The sequence below is a fragment of the Schistocerca cancellata genome, chromosome 2 (genome assembly GCF_023864275.1).
Source record: "Schistocerca cancellata isolate TAMUIC-IGC-003103 chromosome 2, iqSchCanc2.1, whole genome shotgun sequence".
Taxonomy (NCBI): domain Eukaryota; kingdom Metazoa; phylum Arthropoda; class Insecta; order Orthoptera; family Acrididae; genus Schistocerca; species Schistocerca cancellata.
Window position 1 is genome coordinate 595,582,070 of NC_064627.1, and position 22,301 is coordinate 595,604,370.

Here is a 22,301-nt window from a genome sequence, read left to right on the forward strand (position 1 = left end):
GCCTTCAGCCGTTGTAAAATGATGCCAAGCATTTGACCAAGGTCGCACAGACGTGAGTGATTCTGATCCGAAATGAAGGCCTTAGATATGGACCACAGACGACATTGTCTAGGCAATCCCGAAACTAATTCGCGGCAGTGGTGGAATGTCCAAGGATGAAGACGTTCACACAGCAGTGCTCGAACGGGTCCGTAACCATGGAGCGGATTTCTGTCGCCGAAGAATTGAGCGATTGATGGTGTTCCGATCCTTGTTTATAGAGACATGTTAACTATCGAAAAATAGTGTGTCGTATCTTGTCACTTCCAAGTGCAGTGCAGCGTTCCTTAAGTTACTGGACATGTAGAGGTCTATGTAACATACTTTTTGAAGTCTCCTCGTAGATACTGACACGATTACAAAGTGGTGCAAAGGCCGGCAAGTTGCATTGAATGATGAAAAGTGTGAAATTGTTTGCTCAGAAAACGCAAACACCTAGTATCGTGTGATTATAATATCAATGAAACTCAGTCGTAGTCAGTTGACTCTAACAAATATGCCGGTGTAACAGTTGGCAGGGATGTGAAATTGAATGATCACTTAGTGAAAACCATAGATAGAGGAAGTGGCAGCCTTAAATAAAAACTATTTTGTAGCGCCGTTTCCGGTCGTCTTCCCACATAGCATAGACGTCGTTGGTATTCGTAATCATGACGGCATGCCCTTAGAAACGTTATGTCATGGTTGAATGTGACCCTCATCAGTGTATCACAACAGCGTAGGGCTACTAGTGACCTAGTAGATAGTGTCGGAAGTTCCATGCGGCTTTTCGCGGATGATGCTGTAGTATACAGAGAAGTTGCAGCATTAGAAAATTGTAGCGAAATGCAGGAAGATCTGCAGCGGATAGGCACTTGGTGCAGGGAGTGGCAACTGACCCTTAACATAGACAAATGTAATGTATTGAGAATACATAGAAAGAAGGATCCTTTATTGTATGATTATATGATAGCGGAACAAACACTGGTAGCAGTTACTTCTGTAAAATATCTGGGAGTATGCGTGCGGAACGATTTGAAGTGGAATGATCATATAAAATTAATTGTTGGTAAGGCGGGTACCAGGTTGAGATTCATTGGGAGAGTCCTTAGAAAATGTAGTCCATCAACAAAGGAGGTGGCTTACAAAACACTCGTTCGACCTATACTTGAGTATTGCTCATCAGTGTGGGATCCGCACCAGATCGGGTTGACGGAGGAGATAGAGAAGATCCAAAGAAGAGCGGCGCGTTTCGTCACAGGGTTATTTGGTAACCGTGATAGCGTTACGGAGATGTTTAACAAACTCAAGTGGCAGACTCTGCAAGAGAGGCGCTCTGCATCGCGGTGTAGCTTGCTCGCCAGGTTTCGAGAGGGTGCGTTTCTGGATGAGGTATCGAATATATTGCTTCCCCCTACTTATACCTCCCGAGGAGATCACGAATGTAAAATTAGAGAGATTAGAGCGCGCACAGAGGCTTTCAGACAGTCGTTCTTCCCGCGAACCATACGCGACTGGAACAGGAAAGGGAGGTAATGACAGTGGCACGTAAAGTGCCCTCCGCCACACACCGTTGGGTGGCTTGCGGAGTATAAATGTAGATGTAGATCTAGATGTAGATGTACTTACCTGGCGCTTGTCGCTGGTTGGCTGACGTTTTATGGCGGCAACAATGCGATTCCGAGCTGTGGTTATTTGGAAAATTTTGGTCGATTCTACGCCCCCTACTCTGCACTGACATTATAATGTTGATTTTCTCCAACCTGCAGAGAACTTCGCCATCTGCAAAAGTTCTGAGTTTATCAACAGTTTTGACTGTCCGATTCCGTAGTGTTTTACTTGACGGAAACTACACTACTGGCCATTAAAATTTCTACACCAAGAAGAAATGCAGATGATAAACGGGTATTCATTGGACAAATATATTATACTAGAACTGACATGTGATTACATTTCCACGCAATTTGGGTGCATATATCCTGAGAAATCAGTACCCAGAACAACCTCCTCTGGCCGTAATATTTGGCCGGCCGCGGTGGTCGAGCGGTTCTAGACACTTCAGTTCGGAACCGCGCGACTGCTACGGTCGCAGGTTCGAATCCTGCCTCGGGCATGGACGTGTGTGATGTCCTTAGGTTTAAGTAGTTCTAAGTCTAGGGGACTGATGACCTCAGATGTTAAGTCCCATAGTGCTCAGAACCATTTGAACCACTTTTTTTATTTTTTTTTATTTTTGCCGTAATAACGGCCTTGATACGCCTGGGTAGAGTCAAACAGAGCGTGGATGGCGTGTACAGATACAACTGCCCATGCAGCTTCAACACGATACCACAGTTCATCAAGAGTAGTGACTGGCGTATTGTGACGATCTAGTTGCTCGGCCACCATTGACCAGACGTTTACAGTTAGTGAGAGATCTGCAGAATGTGCTGGCCAAGGCAGCAGTCGAACATTTTCTGCATCCAGAAAGGCCCGTACAGGACCTGCAACATGCGGTCGTGAATTATCCTGTTGAAATGTAGGGTTTCGCAGGGATCGAATGAAGGGTAGAGCCACGGGTCGTAACAAATCTGAAATGTAACGTCCACTGTTCAAAGTGCCGTCAATTCGAACAAGAGGTGACCGAGACGTGTAACCAATGGCACCCCGTACCATCACGCCGGGTGATACGCCAGTATGGCGATGACGAATACACGCTTCCAATGTGCGTTCACCGCGATGTCGCCAAACACGGATGCGACCATCATGATGCTGTAAACAGAACCTGGATTCATCCGAAAAAATGACGTTTTGCCATTCGTGCGCCGGGTTCGTCGTTGAGTACACCATTCGAGGTGCTCCTGTCTGTGAAGCAGCGCCAAGGGTAACTGCAGCGATGGCCTCCGAGCTGATAGTCCACGCTGCTGCAAACGTCGTCGAACTGTTCGTGCAGATAGTTGTCTTGCAAACGTCCCCATCTGTTGACTCAGGGATCGAGACGTGGCTGCACGATACGTTACAACCATGCGGATAAGATGCCTGTCATTTCGACTGCTAGTGATACGAAGCCATTGTGATCCAGCACGGCGTTCCGTATTACCCTCCTGAACCCACCGATTCCGTATTCTGCTAACAGTCATTGGATCTCAACCAACGCGAGCAGCAATGTCGCGATACGATAAACCGCAATCGCGATGGGCTACAGTCCGACCTTTATCAAAGTCGGAAACGTGATGGTACGCATTTCTTCACCTTACACGAGGCATCACAACAACGTTTCACCAGGCAACACCGGTCAACTGGTGTTTGTGTATGAGAAATCGGTTGGAAACTTTCCTCATGTCAGCATGTTGTAGGTGTCGCCACCGGCGCCAACCTTGTGTGAATGCTCTGAAAAACTAATCATTTCCATCTCACAGCATCTTCTTCCTGTCGGTTAAATTTCGCGTCTGTAGCACGTTATCTTCGTGGTGTAGCAATTTTAATGGCGAGTAGTGTATTCCGGTGGGCAGGCTATTGCGGGGCCTGTCTCCAATATTTGTAGGCTCTCTACCGACGTTGACGTCATAACGATATCGTCAGCGTTTCTGTGATAATAAACATCTGAAGTGTGGGGCAGAGAGATTTGTGAGGTAGTGTGGCCGGTAATTAGTGGCGACAGAATGTGTCTTGCCTGTCGCGTGGCGTCGTGGCTGGGTCTCCTTGGCGGGCCGTGACGCCGCCGCTATTAATAGACGCACGGACAGACACACGGTGCAGCGCGGTGTGGCCTGCTGCCGCCCACCTCACCCTTCCCTACCCTACCCTACCCTACCGTACCTGCCGCACGGCGCACGCTGCTTTCCCTTTCATCCCCCGCACCAGCAAGTCCAACGCCCTGGTCCCCACGTCACCAGGCTCCAGATCCAAAGTGTCTGGGTAGCAATTGCCCCGGGAAAATTTGCAACCTCCTCAAAAGCTGTACGTTTCTTTCATTTATACCGTCTGCCCAAGAACGACCGAGGCTGCTTTTATTCTTGGCGTATAAACGACGTCAGCGTAATAACTACGGTGGCAGCATCAGCTAACAACTTACTGTAAACCACAGACGTGTGTTCGACCAGTCAGATGTGAGCAGGCAATGTCAGGTAGCGGACGTGCTGCCGTATTGTGTCAACGCTGTTGCGTCACCAACCGCTTTCGGGCAACGTCTCTAAAGGAAATGTTCAAGACATGTTTTGAAGACTATAAAAGTGTGTCCAAAGCTTCTGCCGCACACCTTGACTCGCGAACAAAAACAACGAAGTGTGGACGTCTGCCGTGACTTGATTGAAATGCGAAGTGTAGGGAATTCTTTTCTGGAAAAAAATCATCGCGGTTAACGAGACTTAGTGTTACCAGTACAAATCTACCACAAAATGACAAAGTGAATAGACTTTTCTGACAGTTTCACATGTTTGTACGTACGTTCTGTGCGTTTACTAAAGGGGGTGGGGGAGGCTATGTAGAACACGTGAAACATTAAGACTACCATATTAACTTTTCTCTATTTGTTATTAATCCGGTTTCGAAACGTTTTGAACTCATGGGGTATAATTCCAGTTGTAATAATATACTGAAGTCGGCCTAGAATAAGAAATGAGTGTGTATAACAGTCGCAGAGCCAGCACTGAATTTTACCGCAGGGTATCAAGGCTGCAGCTAGGGTCTCGCACCACAATAATTTACAGTAAAATCATTATCAAAAACCTGTGGTACAGGCCTCCTTGTAACCGTAAGGTCGTTGTCGTAATTATTTTGCATGGGATTATTTGGCCGAATTTTTCAGTTAGCAACTGATACGAATCAAGTCAACATTCTCCAGTGAAACCTCGCGCTCTCTCGCTTCAAGTTTACAGTTGCACCCGGCTCACGTGTCGCTCTGCAGTTGGCAAAACGCCCGAGGAATTTGAAAAGAAAACAGTCGATGGAATTTTGTCAGTTTGAAGTGACTTAGATTCCGCAGAAAGCCGATTTTTTCCACAAGTTATTTCGCCCAAAACAGTATTGTTTTCGTAACGTCGAGGTCGCTCTAGAATTCATTTCTCACATAACATCATAAACAGCCGTGGGTGAAAGGTCATTTTGAAATTGAAGTTGATAAAAACAAAGCTTGGAGCGTACATGTTAGACTGTAGGCATAACTTTATCTTCGCACAGTGTTCAAACTAACATTTTAAGGTAACTAAATAATGCACATATTACGATAAACTAGATGAGGATTAAGTGTCGACAAAAATCAAGTAGTCAGTAAGAGTATTTAAAACATTAATTTAAGACTGATTAAAAATGTTCAAATGTGTGTGAAATCTTATGGGACTTAACTGCTAAGGTCATCAGTCCCTAAGCTTACACACTACTTAACCTAAATTATCCTAAGGACAAACACACACACCCATGCCCGAGGGAGGATTCGAACCTCCGCCGGGACCAGCCGCACAGTCCATGACTGCCGTGCTCTCAGACCGCGCGGTTAAGACTGATTATTTGTGGGAGTTCTGTAAGTGACTGAGACAGACAAAATTTGTTTCGCTGTTGCATTGTTTTTCTTATCGTGCGTTTTCCTAACAAACGTATTTGCATATAGTTACATTTAATGATTTCGACTTACTTCATGTGTTTAAAATTTCAGTACGTTAAATCAACTATTTTATAGCAGTAAAATTTTATCTGATCGAATAATAAAAACTTGAAATTTTACTTTCTAGGCTTTTACTTCGAAAATTTATATGAAATATTATTTTTACCGGGTAGGATGTCACGGCGGCCGTTTGACATCGCGGCTCTTGTGAGCCTGATAGCAGGGTTCAGTTATTTTACTTACAATAAGATGTCCCCCTCAGGGCACGCAGCACGGCCTCGGCCTAGGGGTCTGTATATGCAAACTACGTATGACCTTGAGTAGTCGGTAATGCCGGAAACACTGTGGCAAAGTTAGATTCATTGAAGGTGAAAGCAGATCATTTGATCATTATTGCTTCTAGTGTTGTACTTGTGAATATCTGTGTTACTCTCGAACTCATATTGTTTGTTGATAACAATTTTCATAAGTGAATAAATTTACTATGATGGTGTGGTTAGTATTCCCACCTGCTTAAGGAGATGCCTGCAGTATACACGTTTGTAAACCCGTCACATAATTCTAATTACTTTCTTCAGGGAATAAACACCTTCGTTCTACCGACTTTTGAGTATTACTCCTCAGTATGGGACCTATCCCAGTAGAATTGATAAATAAAATAGAGAAGACCCAAAGAAGACCGGCGCATTTCGTCACGCTTGCTGTTTAATAAGCGCGAATACGTCACGGAGATGCTCATCCGACTCCTGTGGCAGATGCTATAAGAAAAGCACTGGGCAACACGGTATGGTTTACTGTTTAAATTCCGAGAACACGTGTTTCTAAAGGCTGGACCAAAGTATTCCTTCTTTCTACCCATGTTTCGCGAAAAGACCATAAGGGTAAAAAAAAAAGGGGGTGGGGGGAGGGGGTGGGATGACGATGACAGTACCCTCCGCCGCACTCCCTAAGGTGTATGTATTGGTGTTAGTCAATTTATACCGAGATTATGATTCCAAAATAAACACTGATCCCATATGAATGGCTTGGTAAATGTCACTGCCGAAGGAAGACAAGTACGTAGTAGCCTCAACGTGTCAACGCCTGGTAAAGGAGTTTGATACTGGAAGCAGTGTTCGGGATGAGAAGAGGTTTGGTTTCATGAAAGCATTGCGCTTCGCCGTTCTGGCGTCCACACCTGGAGGCCTAAAAGAGATGGGGCCCCTCTACGCCCGCACCAACGTGGTGACCAAACCAAAAGTTCTACTGTCTAGTGGTTAGCGTCACTGCCGATCCAGCCTCGTTATCAGTAGATTGGACAGAGGACGCAAAATGTGTAGGCGGACGCAAATGATTTTGTGGTGGTGTGCGACGACCGACGAATGTTGCTGATAGCGTGGCTTCAAGACCACCGAAGAAAAGTAAACAGCGTTTTGTTCCACTAAGATTTCTTTGTTACTGACCTGTTTTCGGCTTATTAGGCCGTCATGAGGTAACAGCTAGTAAGACAGAAACTGTTATCATCATTAGGTATTTTGTGTTTATTTGATGGCCGGAAGCCCTTCCTGTCGCCGCAGCTGTTAGTCGTTTGGGCCAAGGAAATAAGAGTGCACCATCTGTCTGTGAATCTTCTAAACTTGGTTTCGTGTATGATCGTGTTTTAACTGTTTGCGTGTTGTGTTTACTCTAGCGGTTCTAGGCGCTCAGTCCGGAACCGCGGGACTGCTACGGTCGCAGGTTCGAATCCTGCCTCGGGCATGGATGTGTGTGATGTCCTTAGGTTAGTTAGGTTTAAGTAGTTCTAAGTTCTAGGGGACTGATGACCTCAGATGTTAAGTCCCATAGTGCTCAGAGCCATTTGAACCATTTTTTTTTTTGCTGTGTTTACGTGATAGTGACGGAAAGTATCCTATAAAAGTGTGGAAAACCATGTGACCACCCCTTTGAAGCCGATGCATCTACGAGAACAACGGTAGTTAGTTATACGAAAAAATTTCGATCCGAACCTGATCACCTCTTTGTGTTGCAAACCAGCGCCCTAGGTGTAAACCTGTACAAGGGGCGTTCGATAAGTAATACAACACATTTTTTTGTGAAAGCGGATTGGTTTTATTCATTCCAATGCTCCATATTATTCCACACGCTTTTGGGATCGAAACCCTATTTTTCAACACAATCTCCGTTCAACGCGAAGGCCTTAAGCCTCCTTATTGGGAGAGCCTGTATGCCCGCATGGTACCACTCTACTGGTCGACGTCGCAGCCAACGTCTTGCCGCCTCTGTGACCTCCCCATCATCCAGATACTGCTCCCCGGGGAGTGCATGCCGGCCGTGGTAGCCGAGCGTTTCGAGGCGCTACAGTCTGGAACCGCGCGACCGCTACGGTCCCAGGTTCGAATCCTGCCTCGGGGATGGATGTGTGTGATGTTAGGTTTAAGTAGTTCTACGTTCTAAGGGACTGATGACCTCAGAAGTCAAGTCCCATAGTGCTCAGAGCCATTTGAACCATTTTTTTGTTCCGCCATGTCGCATCTAAAATCCACATTTTTTTTCAACCGAAATTGGCCCAGAAAGACAACTTATTGCGTTACTTACGAATGCAGCTCGTATAGAAACAAGTCGTTTGGTTAGGTGATAGTCGTAAGCGATCGTTCGTGTTAAGTTTATTTTTAAATGATGTTGATTTTATTTTTAAATGATGTTGAGTTTTGTTGGTAAACATTCATAAAGTTCGTATTTTATTTGCTTCAGTATGAAGCTGAAGATTAGAAGAAAGCATTTGGTTATAAGTTACTTTCATCATTGTCGATTCTTTAGAAACAACATGGTAGCTAGCAGAACAAAAACCAGGCGTTGCAGACACGCAAAAGCAGTAGTCTACTGCTGAACCTATGTACTGGTTAGTACTGTGTAAATCGCTGTATGTTAAGTAGCTATTTGGGTTATTATCTTTCATTTACTACACTTCAGTTGCCAACGCCCACAGCACCCCCTTTGGCGCCGCGTCTCCCCCTCCACGTTTCCCGTCGCGCTCCTTGCTGTATGATGGCATTTCGTGCTGCTGCACACTGACGACGTCTCCACCACAGCGTACGTTTCCAGGATACGGCACCTAATGCCACTACTCATTGTTGAAGTTATCGAAGTATCATGACCATTACAAAAGTACGCAATCTTGCAGCTTAGTTGTATGTAAGCATCCTATCGTTATCGTTCCCTCATTTGCAGCAATGCATACATCGTGAAGGTTTCTCCAATAGTCATATGCATCTGGAATTTCCAACCACTCGGGCCGTGCTATTTATTTCTTTATTTGAGTAACTAACACAGAATACTTTCACAGGGTAGTAGTGTACCGACACACCTGATTTTGGACTGGCTTAAGATGTTTGCTAAAGACTCCTGAGAAATGAATATATACATAAAAAATATGCAGTGACAAAATTGCAGGTTCCCCACCAGCTCCTTTCATCCAGTGTAGTTATTTCCACATATCCCGTGAAAGAGCCTGTGGTGTAGTACTGATGTAAATCATGAGTAACACGGTTTGAATTAATCCTGGAACCGTGCTCAGATAGCCCTGTGATTAACGTGTCTGCTCGCGGAAAGCAGGAAACCCACGTTCGAGTCCCGGACTGGTCCAAATTTTCGATTGTCACCACAGTTTTAGCGAAGCCTGTGCTGAGCATTTCATCTAGATGTTGTGACAAGGGAATTCGCTTAATTAAGAAGAAAGGTCCCGAGCATACACAGCCGGAACCCCTAAGTCATAACACCACGAAAGCTTCATAGACTCCTCGGGACAATTAATGGTGCTCAAATCGTCTAGTATTTTGCCATGCCGTTAATATTAGAAATGTTTTATTATTTTGCTACATACAGAAGCGGCCGTAGGCTTTCTTGGGTGTGTTAAATTTTCTTATAACGGCGTTCAGTAACTCGTGAAGCGTTTCGTGATACAGCATATATCAACGTTCACAATCAAACCTTACGCCAGGAAAGAAAGAAACTGTTCAATGTTAAGCAGAAGACTGCCGGCAGACGCTGTTTCAGCTCATTATCGTGTAAATACAGCTTAACACAACTTCACGTTTGGAATACTAACATAGCATTTCCTTAAAAAGAGTAAGTTACATTCAGATAAATGGTGTAAAAATGATGTAGGTGGATCGTTTGAAACAAAGTTTAGGTCTCAAAGTTCTGTGATACACTCATCATGAGACAGTCATACATGGGTTTCAGAATTGTTGGCAGTAATTTTAAAAGAGATAATTTTACAACAGATAATTCTGCAGTGTATGAAGAGATGGTAGAATTACTGTGCAGCGAAACACCAAAAGTAAATTCCAGCTAATAGAAATATTTTTGAACAGAATACTCAGATATTTAAAGAGACAGGGGGGGGGGCGGGGGCGCAGAGTTAAGAGGCTCCTCTGTGTTGAAAACTCAGTTTCTGACATCGCTAGCTTCCTTTCGTAGTGTGTTTATGAAGGACGTAGCTGTGGACTTAGAAAATTAGTGCGAAAAGCGGGTAGACCTACAGATTATAAAATCATCTGCAGCTGACACTCACCATAATCGAAATTACTATAATGCACATAAATCTACCAAAACATACATTATTTTTTAATGATTCCGTTTCTAAGTAATCACTGAAATCATTCACGATTCTTAAATGTGTAAGCATAACTATACAGACTGAATCGAAATGTGATAAAAAGCAAATAAGAGACTGACGGCCATTGAAAGAAAACTAAGAAAGTGTTAAATCTATCACGAAAGAGATCTCGTACAAAACATTTGTCCGACCGATTGCCGAGTGTTAATCGTCTGTGATGATTGAAGGAAGAGTTACAGAATTTTCGAGAAGTTGTGCACATTTTGTAACATCAATACGTGAACATCAGAGAAATGCTCTTTAAACTGCAGCCGGCACCCAAAACAGAAAAATTAGGGAAAATCGGGTTTGTGGATAGGCTTACAAACAGCATTTCTTCCTACGCCCAACATGCAAATGCCTTGAAGAGCCAAAGAAACTGTTACATCTGCCTAATATTGTGTAAACCCCCCGCGAGCACGCAGAAGTGACGCAACACGACGTGGCGTGGACTCGACTAATGTCTGAAGTAGTGCTGGACAGAACTGACACCAAGAATCTTGCAGGGCTGTCCGTAAGTCCGTTAAGAGTCTGAGGGCGTGGAGTTCTTGAAGAGTACGTTGCAAGACATCCCAGATATGCTCACTAATATTCATTTCTGGCCATTGGAAGTGTTTAAACTCAGAAGAGCGTTCCCAGAGCCTCTCGGTTGCAATTCTGGACTTGTGGCGTGTCGCATTGTCCTGCTGGAATTGCCTAAGTCCGTCGGAATGCACAATGGACATGAATGGATGCAGCTGATCAGACAGGATGCTTACGTACGTGTCAACTGTAAAGAGTCGTATCTAGATGTATCAGGGGGCCCATATCACTCTAACTGCACACGCCCCTCACTATTACAGAGCCTCCACCATCTTGAACAGTGCTCTGCTGACATGCAGGGTGCATGGATTCATGAGGTTGTCTCCATACCCGTACATGCCCATCCGCTTGATACAGTTTGAAACGAGACTCGTCCGACCAGACAACATATTTCCAATCATCAACAGTGTAATGTCGGTGCTGACGGGCCCCGTCGAGGCGTAAAGCTTTGTACGTGCATTCATCAACGGTAGACGAGTGGGCGTTCGGCTCCGAAAGCCCATATCGATGTTGTTTCGTTGAATGGTTCGCACGCTGACACTTGTTGATGGAATACTGATGAAATGGTCGTACAGAAAAATTCCCATTTCATCGCTACCTCGGAGATGCTGTGTCGCATCGCTCGTGCGTCGACTACAACACCAGGTTCAAACTCAAATCTTGGTAACCTGCCATTGCAGCGGCAGTAACCGATCTAACAACTGTGTCAGACACTGGATTGTCTTATATAGGCGTCGCCGACCGCAGCGCCGTAGTCTGCCTGTTTGCATATGTCTGTATTAGAATACGATTGCCTGTACCAGTTTCTTTGGCGCTTCAGTCTAGAATAACAAATGCATAAAGTGATAAAGCCTTAGAATCCACCATACAGTACGTGATTGGTTCTGGAATACAGCACGTAGTGGAGGGCTTATCTATATCTACACTCTGCAAACCATCTTGAGGTACATGGAAGAGGGTACGTCCCAATGTACCAGTTATGGGGGTTTCTTCCTGTTCCATTCATGTATGGAGCGCGGGAAGAATGATTGAAATCCTCTGTGCCTGCAGTGATTATTCTAAACTTACCTGCACGATCCTTGTGTGAACGATACGCAGGGGGTTGTATGTTCCTAGAGTAATCATTTAAAGCCGGTTCTTGAAACATTGTTAATAGACTTTCTCGGGATAGTTTTCATCTATCTTGAAGAGTTTTCCAGTTCAGTTCTTTCAGTATGTCTGTGGCATTCTCCCACAGATTAAAGAAACCTCTGACCATTATTACTGCCCTTCTCTGCATACGTTCAATATCCCCTGTGAGTCCTAAGTGGTACGGATCCCACACACTTGAGCAATATTCCAGGATGGGTTGCACAAGTGATCTATAAGGAATCTCTTCTGTAGACTTGTTGCATTTCACCTGTATTCTGCCAATAAGCCGAAGTTTATCACCTGCTTTACCCACGACTGAACCTATGTGATCATTCCATTCCATATCCCTACAACGTTTTACACCCAGATATTTGAATCATTTAGCCGGTTACAACACAATATCTGTACACTATAAATTTTGCGCACATATAGAGTCCAGCAGATCGTTTGGTTGCAATCGTGCAATGACTGCAAGCACGAGCGCGCGGTGTTGTCGGTGTGGAGGGAATATTTGGGTGCTGCGCAGCGGCAGATCGCGCACGGCAAAACGCGGCGGTGATGTAAAACTTGCGCAAGCCGCGGGCTTGGCTCCGCGGTCACGTGACTCGCCAACGCCGGTCCAGCCGCTCTGCGCACGCGCTCACCTCGCGCAGCACACACCGTGCCGACAAATCGTCTGCTGCTGGGAACTGAAAGCTGCCTGTACGGCCTGCGCTCGCAACTTGCTTGGGCGATTGTTTCTAGACAAATGCTTCCTTGTATCCGAAACTGAGAAGCATTCTACTCACATTTTTTGAGGACCGCCCACACTACAAATACATCAGGGAGTTTGCCAAACCCACTGTCCTGGATGTGCGGCAGTCACTGACTAGTGGATCCGTGCCAGATATTTCTCCCGATCTGTGGAAAACTATTCGGCGCAATTTCTCCACTAACATTACTACTTCTAGTAACGGCATATGTTCTTAAGCAGATTGGCACATTCATAAATAAATTTTGAAGATTCTGCCTTTTGAGCAAATCGAAATTCAGTTATTTATTTATTTGTGTATTTTTCTGGTGATGTTATTTCTTTGAGTGGAGTTCCCATCTCGCTGTACAGACGCGGACAGCCTCATGTCGCTGACGTCAACATTTTTATGCTCGCGTATTATGGCATTTGTAGACTAAAAATCTCCTCTGTAGGAGTCTACGCGGAATCTGTAAACGATGGTTTTGCGACATCCAACTCGCCCTGTTCGTCTACGAGACTAGGATGGCAAAAGATACCGGCGCCCAGGTAGATGCCGTGTTCCTTGACTTCCGGGAGGCGTTCAGTACAGTTTCGCAAAGCTGCCTAATGAGTAAAACACGAGCACACACTATATCAGACAGCTTCCTGATTTGATTGAAGAGTTCTTAGCAAATAGAACTCACCATGTCGTTCTTAACGGGGAGAAATTTTCAGGCATAGTGTTAGTACCATAGAGGAATATTGTAGGACAGTTACTTTCCACAACATGTGTAAATGATGTTGGTAACGTCACAGTCTGGTGTCGTAAGCAGTAGCAGTCTGACATTCGGTGGAAAAATCCTTTGGAAGTGTACCCTGACCACGAAGGAGTTACCTTGCTAAACCCTTCTTCTACCGATGCCTGGATATTCATATTCAGTTCTTATTCAGATAGAATTGATAGAGAAAATAGAGAGAATACACAGAAGAGCAGAGAGTTTCGCCACCGGTTCCTTATAGTAAGCGCAAAAGTGTCACGGACGCGACCGTCCAAATCCAATGGCAGGCGCTACTAGAATTGGGCAACACGGTGTGGTTTGCTGTTGAGTTTTGAGAGCGTACCTTGCATAAAGAGTCAGCTAACGTACTGCATCTTCTCACATGTATATCCTGAAAAGAGCTTGAGGTAAAATTAGAGAGATTCTAACTCACACAGAGACGTATCAATACCACTGGAACACGGAAGGGGGCAATGGCAACGGTACACAAAGTATCCTCCACTACACACCATAATGTGGTTTGCGAGAGTCAGATGTACATGTAATTTACGTAACTGGACGTGATGGTCTGGTCAGTCTTCCACAGTACAGCTGATATTTTAATACAGTTTCTCACCTGTACTTTTGTTGTGGTGGTTTTTACAGTTGAGAGAGAGACAGCACAAGTACTCCTTTCGTACATAGGACGATACATATATCTGTCACTTCGCTTACCTCCTCCCAGGCCGTTTAAAGTACGAAAAAAGTAATGGCAGCCAAAGAAAATTACTTTAAACAACATATTATATTATGTTATGCATTTACGTCAAGAAAATAAAGGCGGACAGCAGTTAAAGTTGTTCTGCCCCTTAAATGTGGTTAAAACAATGAGGGGCTTTGATTACATCTATGCCGTGTATGACAACGTATATTCAATTACAGTGTCGCTCACACAGATACATAGTGGAAGTACGGATCCCGTTCTTCACCATTATTTGTGCACTACCGCAAATATTTCTGCTTGTCTATACGACGTACTGTAAAAGAAAACTGACGATTGTCCCTCATTCACCCAGTCTAACATAACATTACTGTTTCTGAAGACTCGTGATTGATACACTGTGTATCATGTAGTTACTCAGTGAATGTTTGCTTGAGTCGGAACATAGGTTTACGTTAAGTGTGCAGCACCACTCGAGAAATGTTCTTTCCCATTCAGATAAGCTCGCACTAGATTTATCAGAAGCACTAGAAATTTTAGTTCATATTTCTGCACTGATTGTTGTCTTCAATATGCGCTATTGATGGCAAAATTTCACTGATCTTTCATTTTTCAGTATAATTTTCCGATTTTTTAATGGAGGGATTCAGACGCTGTTAAAAGACTCAGCTCTCACACTTGTTTTCCGAAGTCCATCTCGTACATGACGCTGTTATGACTGTCAGTTTTACAAAGAAAATTATGTGCTTACGGTAATTTGGAATACATAATATTTTTTAAAATAGAATGCTTAACCAGTCCGTTTTCGTTACTTTCCGACGGTTGAGAGAAAGATTTCAGTGACCTCTTGATAATAGAATTAAAAACGATTTCCGGTAACGTTTCACCGCTTACAAATTACATTTTGAAAGAAAAAAGAATGCAGTATCAGTATAACATTATACGCATAAGTCAGGTGAGAGGAGAGTTAAACTACTACGGCAAGCAACATATGTAAATAAAATTGGTTGCCGATGATTCCATTGTGCTGATACACCAATAGTATGGCTAGAAAATAATCTCTCATCTAGGTGCTAGGAGTTTAGCCGTCATCACTTGAAAATTATTCCCCCCCCCCCCCCCCTTTTCTCTCTCTCTCTCTCACTCTCTCTCTCTCTCTCTCTCTCTCTCTCTCACACACACACACACACACACACACACACACACACACACTCACACTCTGAAAGAGTGGAGGAACAAGTGCGAAAGTTCGCGGAATCTGAGGGTACAGGAATGAAAATAATTAGGAGAAGAATGTGTGTGTCCGTCCTGAAATCAGAGGGGCACTAGGGAATACTCTTGGCCATTGCCAGAATCAACGCACTCTTAGAGGTGCGATGCGCACGAAACAAAATACGCGACGTTTTGCTCCTTTCACTAACAAGGAAAATGTTTGGGAACGAAGTTTTTTGCAACGGTGCTTATATATAAAACATTCTCGGTATTCTTTATTCTTGCCGCGTCAGTTCTAAATAAAATCTCGAGCTTTCGACGATTACCTCCATCGTCATCGTCAGGAGCTGACTGTCTTCACTGCTGCTGTGGTAGGCTCAATATAGCCCGAAGACGGCTTCTGATTGGTCGGCGATTACGTACTGCTGTCTCAGACGGTGTCACTGTGTGCGCCGGTGGCGCCACCGCTTCCGCTTGAACGTAAACCTTGGAAGGAACGTCCCTGCTACTTCTCTGCATCAAGCGCTCGTTTCCACGCACAACTCAGATGGTATCCGCTATCGCGGTTAAAGTTCTTTTGGCTCATTCTTATTTCAACAGCCTCCTTAATAACAGAATCCCAGTACGTGGAGGCATGGGACAGAATTTTAGTTTCATCGAACAATATTTTATGTTTGTTCGTGAGGCTGTGCTCCGCAATTGCCGATTTCTCCAGTTCTTTATTTTTAATATGGCGTTGGTGTTCTGCACAGCGGTCGGAAACGGTACGAATCGTCTGACGTATATAATTGCTTCCACACTCACAGGGTATATTATAAACTCCAGGGACCCTGAGGCCGAGATTGTCCTTAACAGGGCGCATCATCTCCTCAATTTTCTTAGGAGGACGAAAAATCGGTCTTATACCACGTCTACGCAGCACTCTTCCTATTTTGCTGGAAATCGCGCCACAAAAAGGAAGAACCGCAATCGGTGTTTCATCCTGTGAGGTTGCAGCATTTTCACGTTTCCTTCTTTTGGAGAACGCTGCCTTTATATCGCGTGCACCATAGCCATTCTTTCGGAACACGTTCTTCAGGTGGTTAATCTCGGACTTTAAGTGGTCCTCGTCAGAAACAGTTTTGGCTCCATATACCAACGTGTTCAAAACGGCTCTCTTCTGAGCAGGATGATGGAAACTCTTTGCATTCAAGTATAAATCGGTATGCGTCGGCTTACGGTATACAGAGTGGCCAAGACGCCCGTCCGCCTGTCATTGTACTAAAAGGTCTAAGAAAGGCAGTCTCCCTTCCTTCTATATCTCGACAGTGAACCGGATGTTCGAATGTATGCTGTTCATGTGTTCCATGAATTGTTCAAGAGCTTCTGCGCCGTGTGGCGATAAATGTATCGTCAGCGTAACGATAAAATAAGGATGGGCGAAGGGGAGCCGAATATAATGCACGTTCTTCAAAATTCTCCATAAAAAAGTTAGCCACTGATGGAGACAACGGAGAGCCCATCGCCATACCGTCTGTCATTTCATAAAATTTATTACCATACAAGAAGTAGGTGGTCGTCATCACGTGCCGGAACAACTTCATAGTTTCAGGAGGAAAAATATCCGCCAGCATTTTCAAAGTGTCATCCACAGGAACTTTTGTGAACAGCGGTACCACATCCAGGCCGTTTTGAACACGTTGGTATATAGAGCCAAAACTGTTTCTACGAGGACCACTTAAAGTCCGAGATTAACCACCTGAAGAACGTGTTCCGAAAGAATGGCTATGGTGCACGCGATATAAAGGCAGCGTTCTCCAAAAGAAGGAAACGTGAAAATGCTGCAACCTCACAGGATGAAACACCGATTGCGGTTCTTCCTTTTTGTGGCGCGATTTCCAGCAAAATAGGAAGAGTGCTGCGTAGACGTGGTATAAGATCGATTTTTCGTCCTCCTAAGAAAATTGAGGAGATGATGCGCCCTGTTAAGGACAATCTCGGCCTCAGGGTCCCTGGAGTTTATAATATACCCTGTGAATGTGGAAACAATTATATACGTCAGACGATTCGTACCGTTTCCGACCGCTGTGCAGAACACCAGCGCCATATTAAAAATAAAGAACTGGAGAAATCGGCAATTGCGGAGCACAGCCTCACGAACAAACATAAAATATTGTTCGATGAAACTAAAATTCTGTCCCATGCCTCCACGTACTGGGATTCTGTTATTAAGGAGGCTGTTGAAATAAGAATGAGCCAAAAGAACTTTAACCGCGATAGCGGATACCATCTGAGTTGTGCGTGGAAACGAGCGCTTGATGCAGAGAAGTAGCAGGGACGTTCCTTCCAAGGTTTACGTTCAAGCGGAAGCGGTGGCGCCACCGGCGCACACAGTGGCACCGTCTGAGACAGCAGTACGTAATCGCCGACCAATCAGAAGCCGTCTTCGGGCTATATAGAGCCTACCACAGCAGCAGTGAAGACAGTCAGCTCCTGACGATGACGATGGAGGTAATCGTCGAAAGCTCGAGATTTTATCTAGAACTGACGCGACAAGAATACCGAGAATGTTTTATATATAAGGAAAATGTTTATTGACGGACCCGGGTAAATTTTATTCGTTGCTTCTTGGAAAAAAAAATAATGGTCACATATGTTGCTTTAATTCGTGAAACACTGTTATGCTGTCATTGATCCAAAACCAATGCTAAATTTTCTGTAGTCACATAATTGTATTCAGAAAGTTTCCTATATCCGACGTATGGACTGGAAAACGTACACCGTCAACAGTCATTACCCCGCCTCGAGATGAGTTCCTAGAAAGGTAGCAATACATAGCGACCTAAGTCAGGTGTTGATAAGTACGGTTAGTTTGCTTCAGTGACAACCTGCCAAGCTGGTGTCTACAGTTAACCACTGTATTCAGCTACGTAATGGCTCCACGATCAGATACGAGGTCTTTGCGCATCTACGACGTACACACTCAATATGTCGCAACACTCGCCTAAAAATCCGAAAATGCCTAACAAGTGTTCCCCTCCTGCACGTAGAAATAATGTTGCGAATTCTGCTAAGTTTTTCATACTGGCAGAATAACTTCATCAATCAGTACAGATGACCAATTTTCGAATTCAGAAATATGATACACTTTTAAACGTTACCTCTGTCCCGTGAGCCCACGATTTGCCTCGTACACCCAGGAGGACTGCTGGCTGCCTTCTCGATTTGTCGAACTCTAAATGTCTCCCAAAATTTTTTAAACATGGAGGACTTTCAGACACTTGTGCCTTGGGAGCAGGATGCAACAATTCTGATTTATCTTTACATTCCCCCGCTAATAGCATCTCCCAAGAAAGAGATACTTGCTCGCACGACTTGTCGCAAGTTTGTTTCCTCGTAAAGGCTGTGGCGCTGAAGTCAGGTTAGTTGGCTTCAACCACAACCCGCAGCATGTATTTTGTGTCGAACAAAGCCAAATTCTGCCGGGCACCAGAAGCCGGCTCGCGCATGCCGAAAAGCGTAGACGACGTAGGGCTTTGTACGGTAGCTGTCCATCGGGATAGACTTATAATGGTCAGTCAGAACATCATGACCACGTGCTTAATAGCGTGTTGGTCGACCAGCGGAACGCAGTACACGAGCGATACAGCATGGCATGCATTCAAAAAGTCTTCGGCAGGTTTCCGGAACTATGGGACACGAGATCCCTACGCAGAGGTCACGCACTTCCCGTAAAATTCGGGCTGCCGGTTTGTGGGTGCGAAACTGGTGATAGCTATATCCCAGATGTGCTCCATCACGTTCAGATATGGTGAATTTCGTGGCCTAGGCATCATCGTCAGTTTACTATCATACCACCGTCTCCCCAAACCACAGTAGCACGAGTGCGGCCTTGTGATACGTATTTTTATTCTGCTGGAAGATGTCATCGTTGCAGGGGAAGAAATCAAGCGTGAAGTGATTCAGCTGGTCCATAGTAATGCTGACGTTGTCCACTGCTATCATGTACACCACCACCACACCGCCCTCCTGACACGGACCGAGGAACTAAGATTTTGGGGAGAAAAGCTTATGGTATGGTAGAGACATTCTCCGTGTCTGGTGAGATGGTGCCTACAAATTGTTCAGTCTTAAGAAAAGATTTTCAAATACCGCTACCAGTCATAAAATTAGTTGGCTACTAAATTATTTATTTAGCAACATGTTTCGAGGTGATTCCTCATCATCAGGTTGCGTAAGGTTGCAGTGGCTTTACAGAAACATTTAACGGAAATGTCTACAGATATTGAAGTTTCTTTGCATGAATGCTGTGATCATCCTGTGGAGAGAGAGCTGGATAACCTAGTAAGAGGGGATGTCACTTTGTGTATTGGTCTGTTGTCCACATGAAAATTTTTATAAAACAATTACTCATTTTGTTCTTGTGGCGTGGCAGTCTTCTTGCGATGTGCTGAGATATGGTCGTTTTCATGGCTCTCTTGGAATTCTTTACCATTGTTCACAAACTTGACAAGGGTGGCTTTGAAACACGATAACACAAGACAAATCAGCAGTGCAGAAAACAAGATGGCGGTCAAAAGAAGGCTAGCTTCGAATTGACTATCGGTATGTCGATCCTGGTGTTGTCAGCAGCAATGTCTTCTGCATGTCTTGCTGTCGTGTAATCTTAATTTCAAGTATTTTATGTTTTAAGAGTACTGAACTCAAATTTGTAAAGAAGTGTGAGTTTTTGAACTCGTGTCATTTCAGTTACGATCTCGATTTTGACTTATAGTCATGGATAAATTGTCAATATGGCTCCAAATTATTATTGGGTCTTTCTCTGACCAGATCTTACGTGTTACGAGAATGTAATATATTCGTAATATTGCCAGATAAATGTAAGCTGATTATTTTCCTGTTATTGCCAGTTGTGACTAGGCATAGTTGGTCGCTTACGTATATAATATAATGCCTCAGACGGCAGTAGTGAGACTCAAATGTGTTTTGTTTGTCTGCGCAGCGTCGACGAGGGTGGCGCTGACGGTGCGACCAGCGCCGACGCGCCCCCTGACGCTGGGAATGGCGTCGCCACGGCCGCTGCACCACCACCATTCGGCGCCCGCGCGCAACGAGCGCATCACGCCGCCACAGCCCGTCGACGTGAGTATTCTCTCTCTCTCTCTCTCTCTCTCTCTCTCTCTCTCTCTCTCTCTCTCTCACACACACACACACACACACACACACACACACACACACACACACAAAATAAAGCAAAACAAGTTTGTTTCAAGAGTGTGTAGTATAGTAACGATTAAAATTACTTGATTGTTGACCTCTGTTACTTGACGCTACAGTATTACCCCATCGGCTGCCGGCTACCGCTCGGTTAAAGGTGACACACAAACACGGCGGGTCACTTCACAAATGCTATTAATGTGTAACATACCGGTAGTGTGTTAGGAAATTCTTCAAGCAAGTCATTTTGATGCGTAGCCTGTTCTTGTATTTTGAAGTAAACACTTTATTTTTCACGGCTACCGATGGTTATCCCCATTCAGAAGTCTCCGTTACCATTGCGGTTCAATACTGGATGTACTTTATGGAAATTACCCTTTCAATTAACGGTTAGCTAATTTCCCGTGCTGGGCGTTATCAAGTTACATCACAGTAAAAATGGTTACGCGTACAGCATGTTATATTCCACACTTCATTGAGGGGATAGGAAGCAACATGTGATGGCATCACTAATAAGGGTTTTGCACAACCATAGCACGTACGAGCGCAACTATCCCAGTAGTGGTCCATACGTAAAACTAGGGAAAATATATACAACCCTTATGCTGGTTTTGTGGGCGGACCAGCATCAGTAACAATTTTTTTATTATTTGATGAAACGGATGCTGAACAATAACAGTATTCTTGTTAAACAAAACCGAAGCAGCTACATTAGTACAGCCAGTTTCGCAACCTTAAGTTGTATCATCAGATACATATTCAAATCAGTTACAGCAAAACGTAGAGGTTATTGGACGCCCCCATCACTCTGCCAAGTTGTCTTAAAACGTCCTTCAAGAATACTTGACTGACAGTGCTGCAGGTGTCAAGTAATCTCTACGTTTTGCTATAAATGATTTGAATATGTACGTGATGATGCAACTTTAAGTTGCAAAACCGATTGCATAATGAAGGATTATTCAACAGCTTCTGCGGTTTTGTTTAACAAGAATGCGTTCTTACAGCTTTGGTTGCCCACAATGTAAAGTGCGTTAGTAAATAACATTATGTTTTTGGAACAATTGTTTGCTTGCACCAACAGACACAGATTTTTCGTATTGCTTGCGGAATTACGAAATGGGTCTGATGTTGAGCCTGGAAACTACAGAAAGAAGGCAAAAGTATGAAGCGATAAAAATATACACGATTAAGAATAAATAATAACAACCTAAATTGCAATTTTTTTTTTGACCGGTTTCGTTCATCGTAACCAACATTTGACTACGGTTCGAGACGGTTACCTTTAGACAATGCGCACTGGCTCCGAGCACTGGCTGCATAGGTGGTTGACCGAAATCGGTCGCCACCAGAAGTAAGAAAAGAAATTGCGATTTGGACTATTACTTTGTACTCTTACATAAAGTAAAAATCACTGAAGTCCCAACTTGTTGCCAGCATTTCTTAATATATATGGTTTTACAGGTATTTCTACTACAGTATGATAAAAACTGTTTTTCATGTTACTACAGACTAGTCAGATGTGTTTACTGAATGACTAACTAATGATACCATACTATGTCCAAGGAAGATTAGGTTGTGTAGGGGTGTGCAGAGCGTATTCTCGTCAAAGTCTGAACTGGAAGGGCTGCTGTGAATGTGCTGACAAGTGAAAATAACATAAATAAGGCACTACCCATGCAGCGTCCGCTGCAGTATGAAAAGTGTGGAGAGACAAGAGCGTTGCTGGTAACGCCTTAGCGGCATGCAACCTGGTTGGC

At 44.2% G+C, this 22,301-nt stretch overlaps 1 protein-coding gene across 5 annotated transcripts in view; it reads left to right on the forward strand.

Annotated features, from left to right (window-relative positions):
• Positions 1-22,301, forward strand: part of LOC126162235 (rho guanine nucleotide exchange factor 12) — a 1,164,938-nt gene that overhangs the window by 335,987 nt on the left and 806,650 nt on the right. For 4 of the 5 annotated variants that reach the window (XM_049918604.1, XM_049918605.1, XM_049918607.1 and 1 more), the window contains exon 5: positions 20,330-20,469. The exons of the other annotated variant lie outside the window; for it this stretch is intronic. In XM_049918604.1, coding sequence (XP_049774561.1) covers positions 20,330-20,469 — 140 coding nt within the window. The remainder of the gene's footprint in view (positions 1-20,329; positions 20,470-22,301) is intronic. 5 annotated transcript variants of the gene reach the window in all.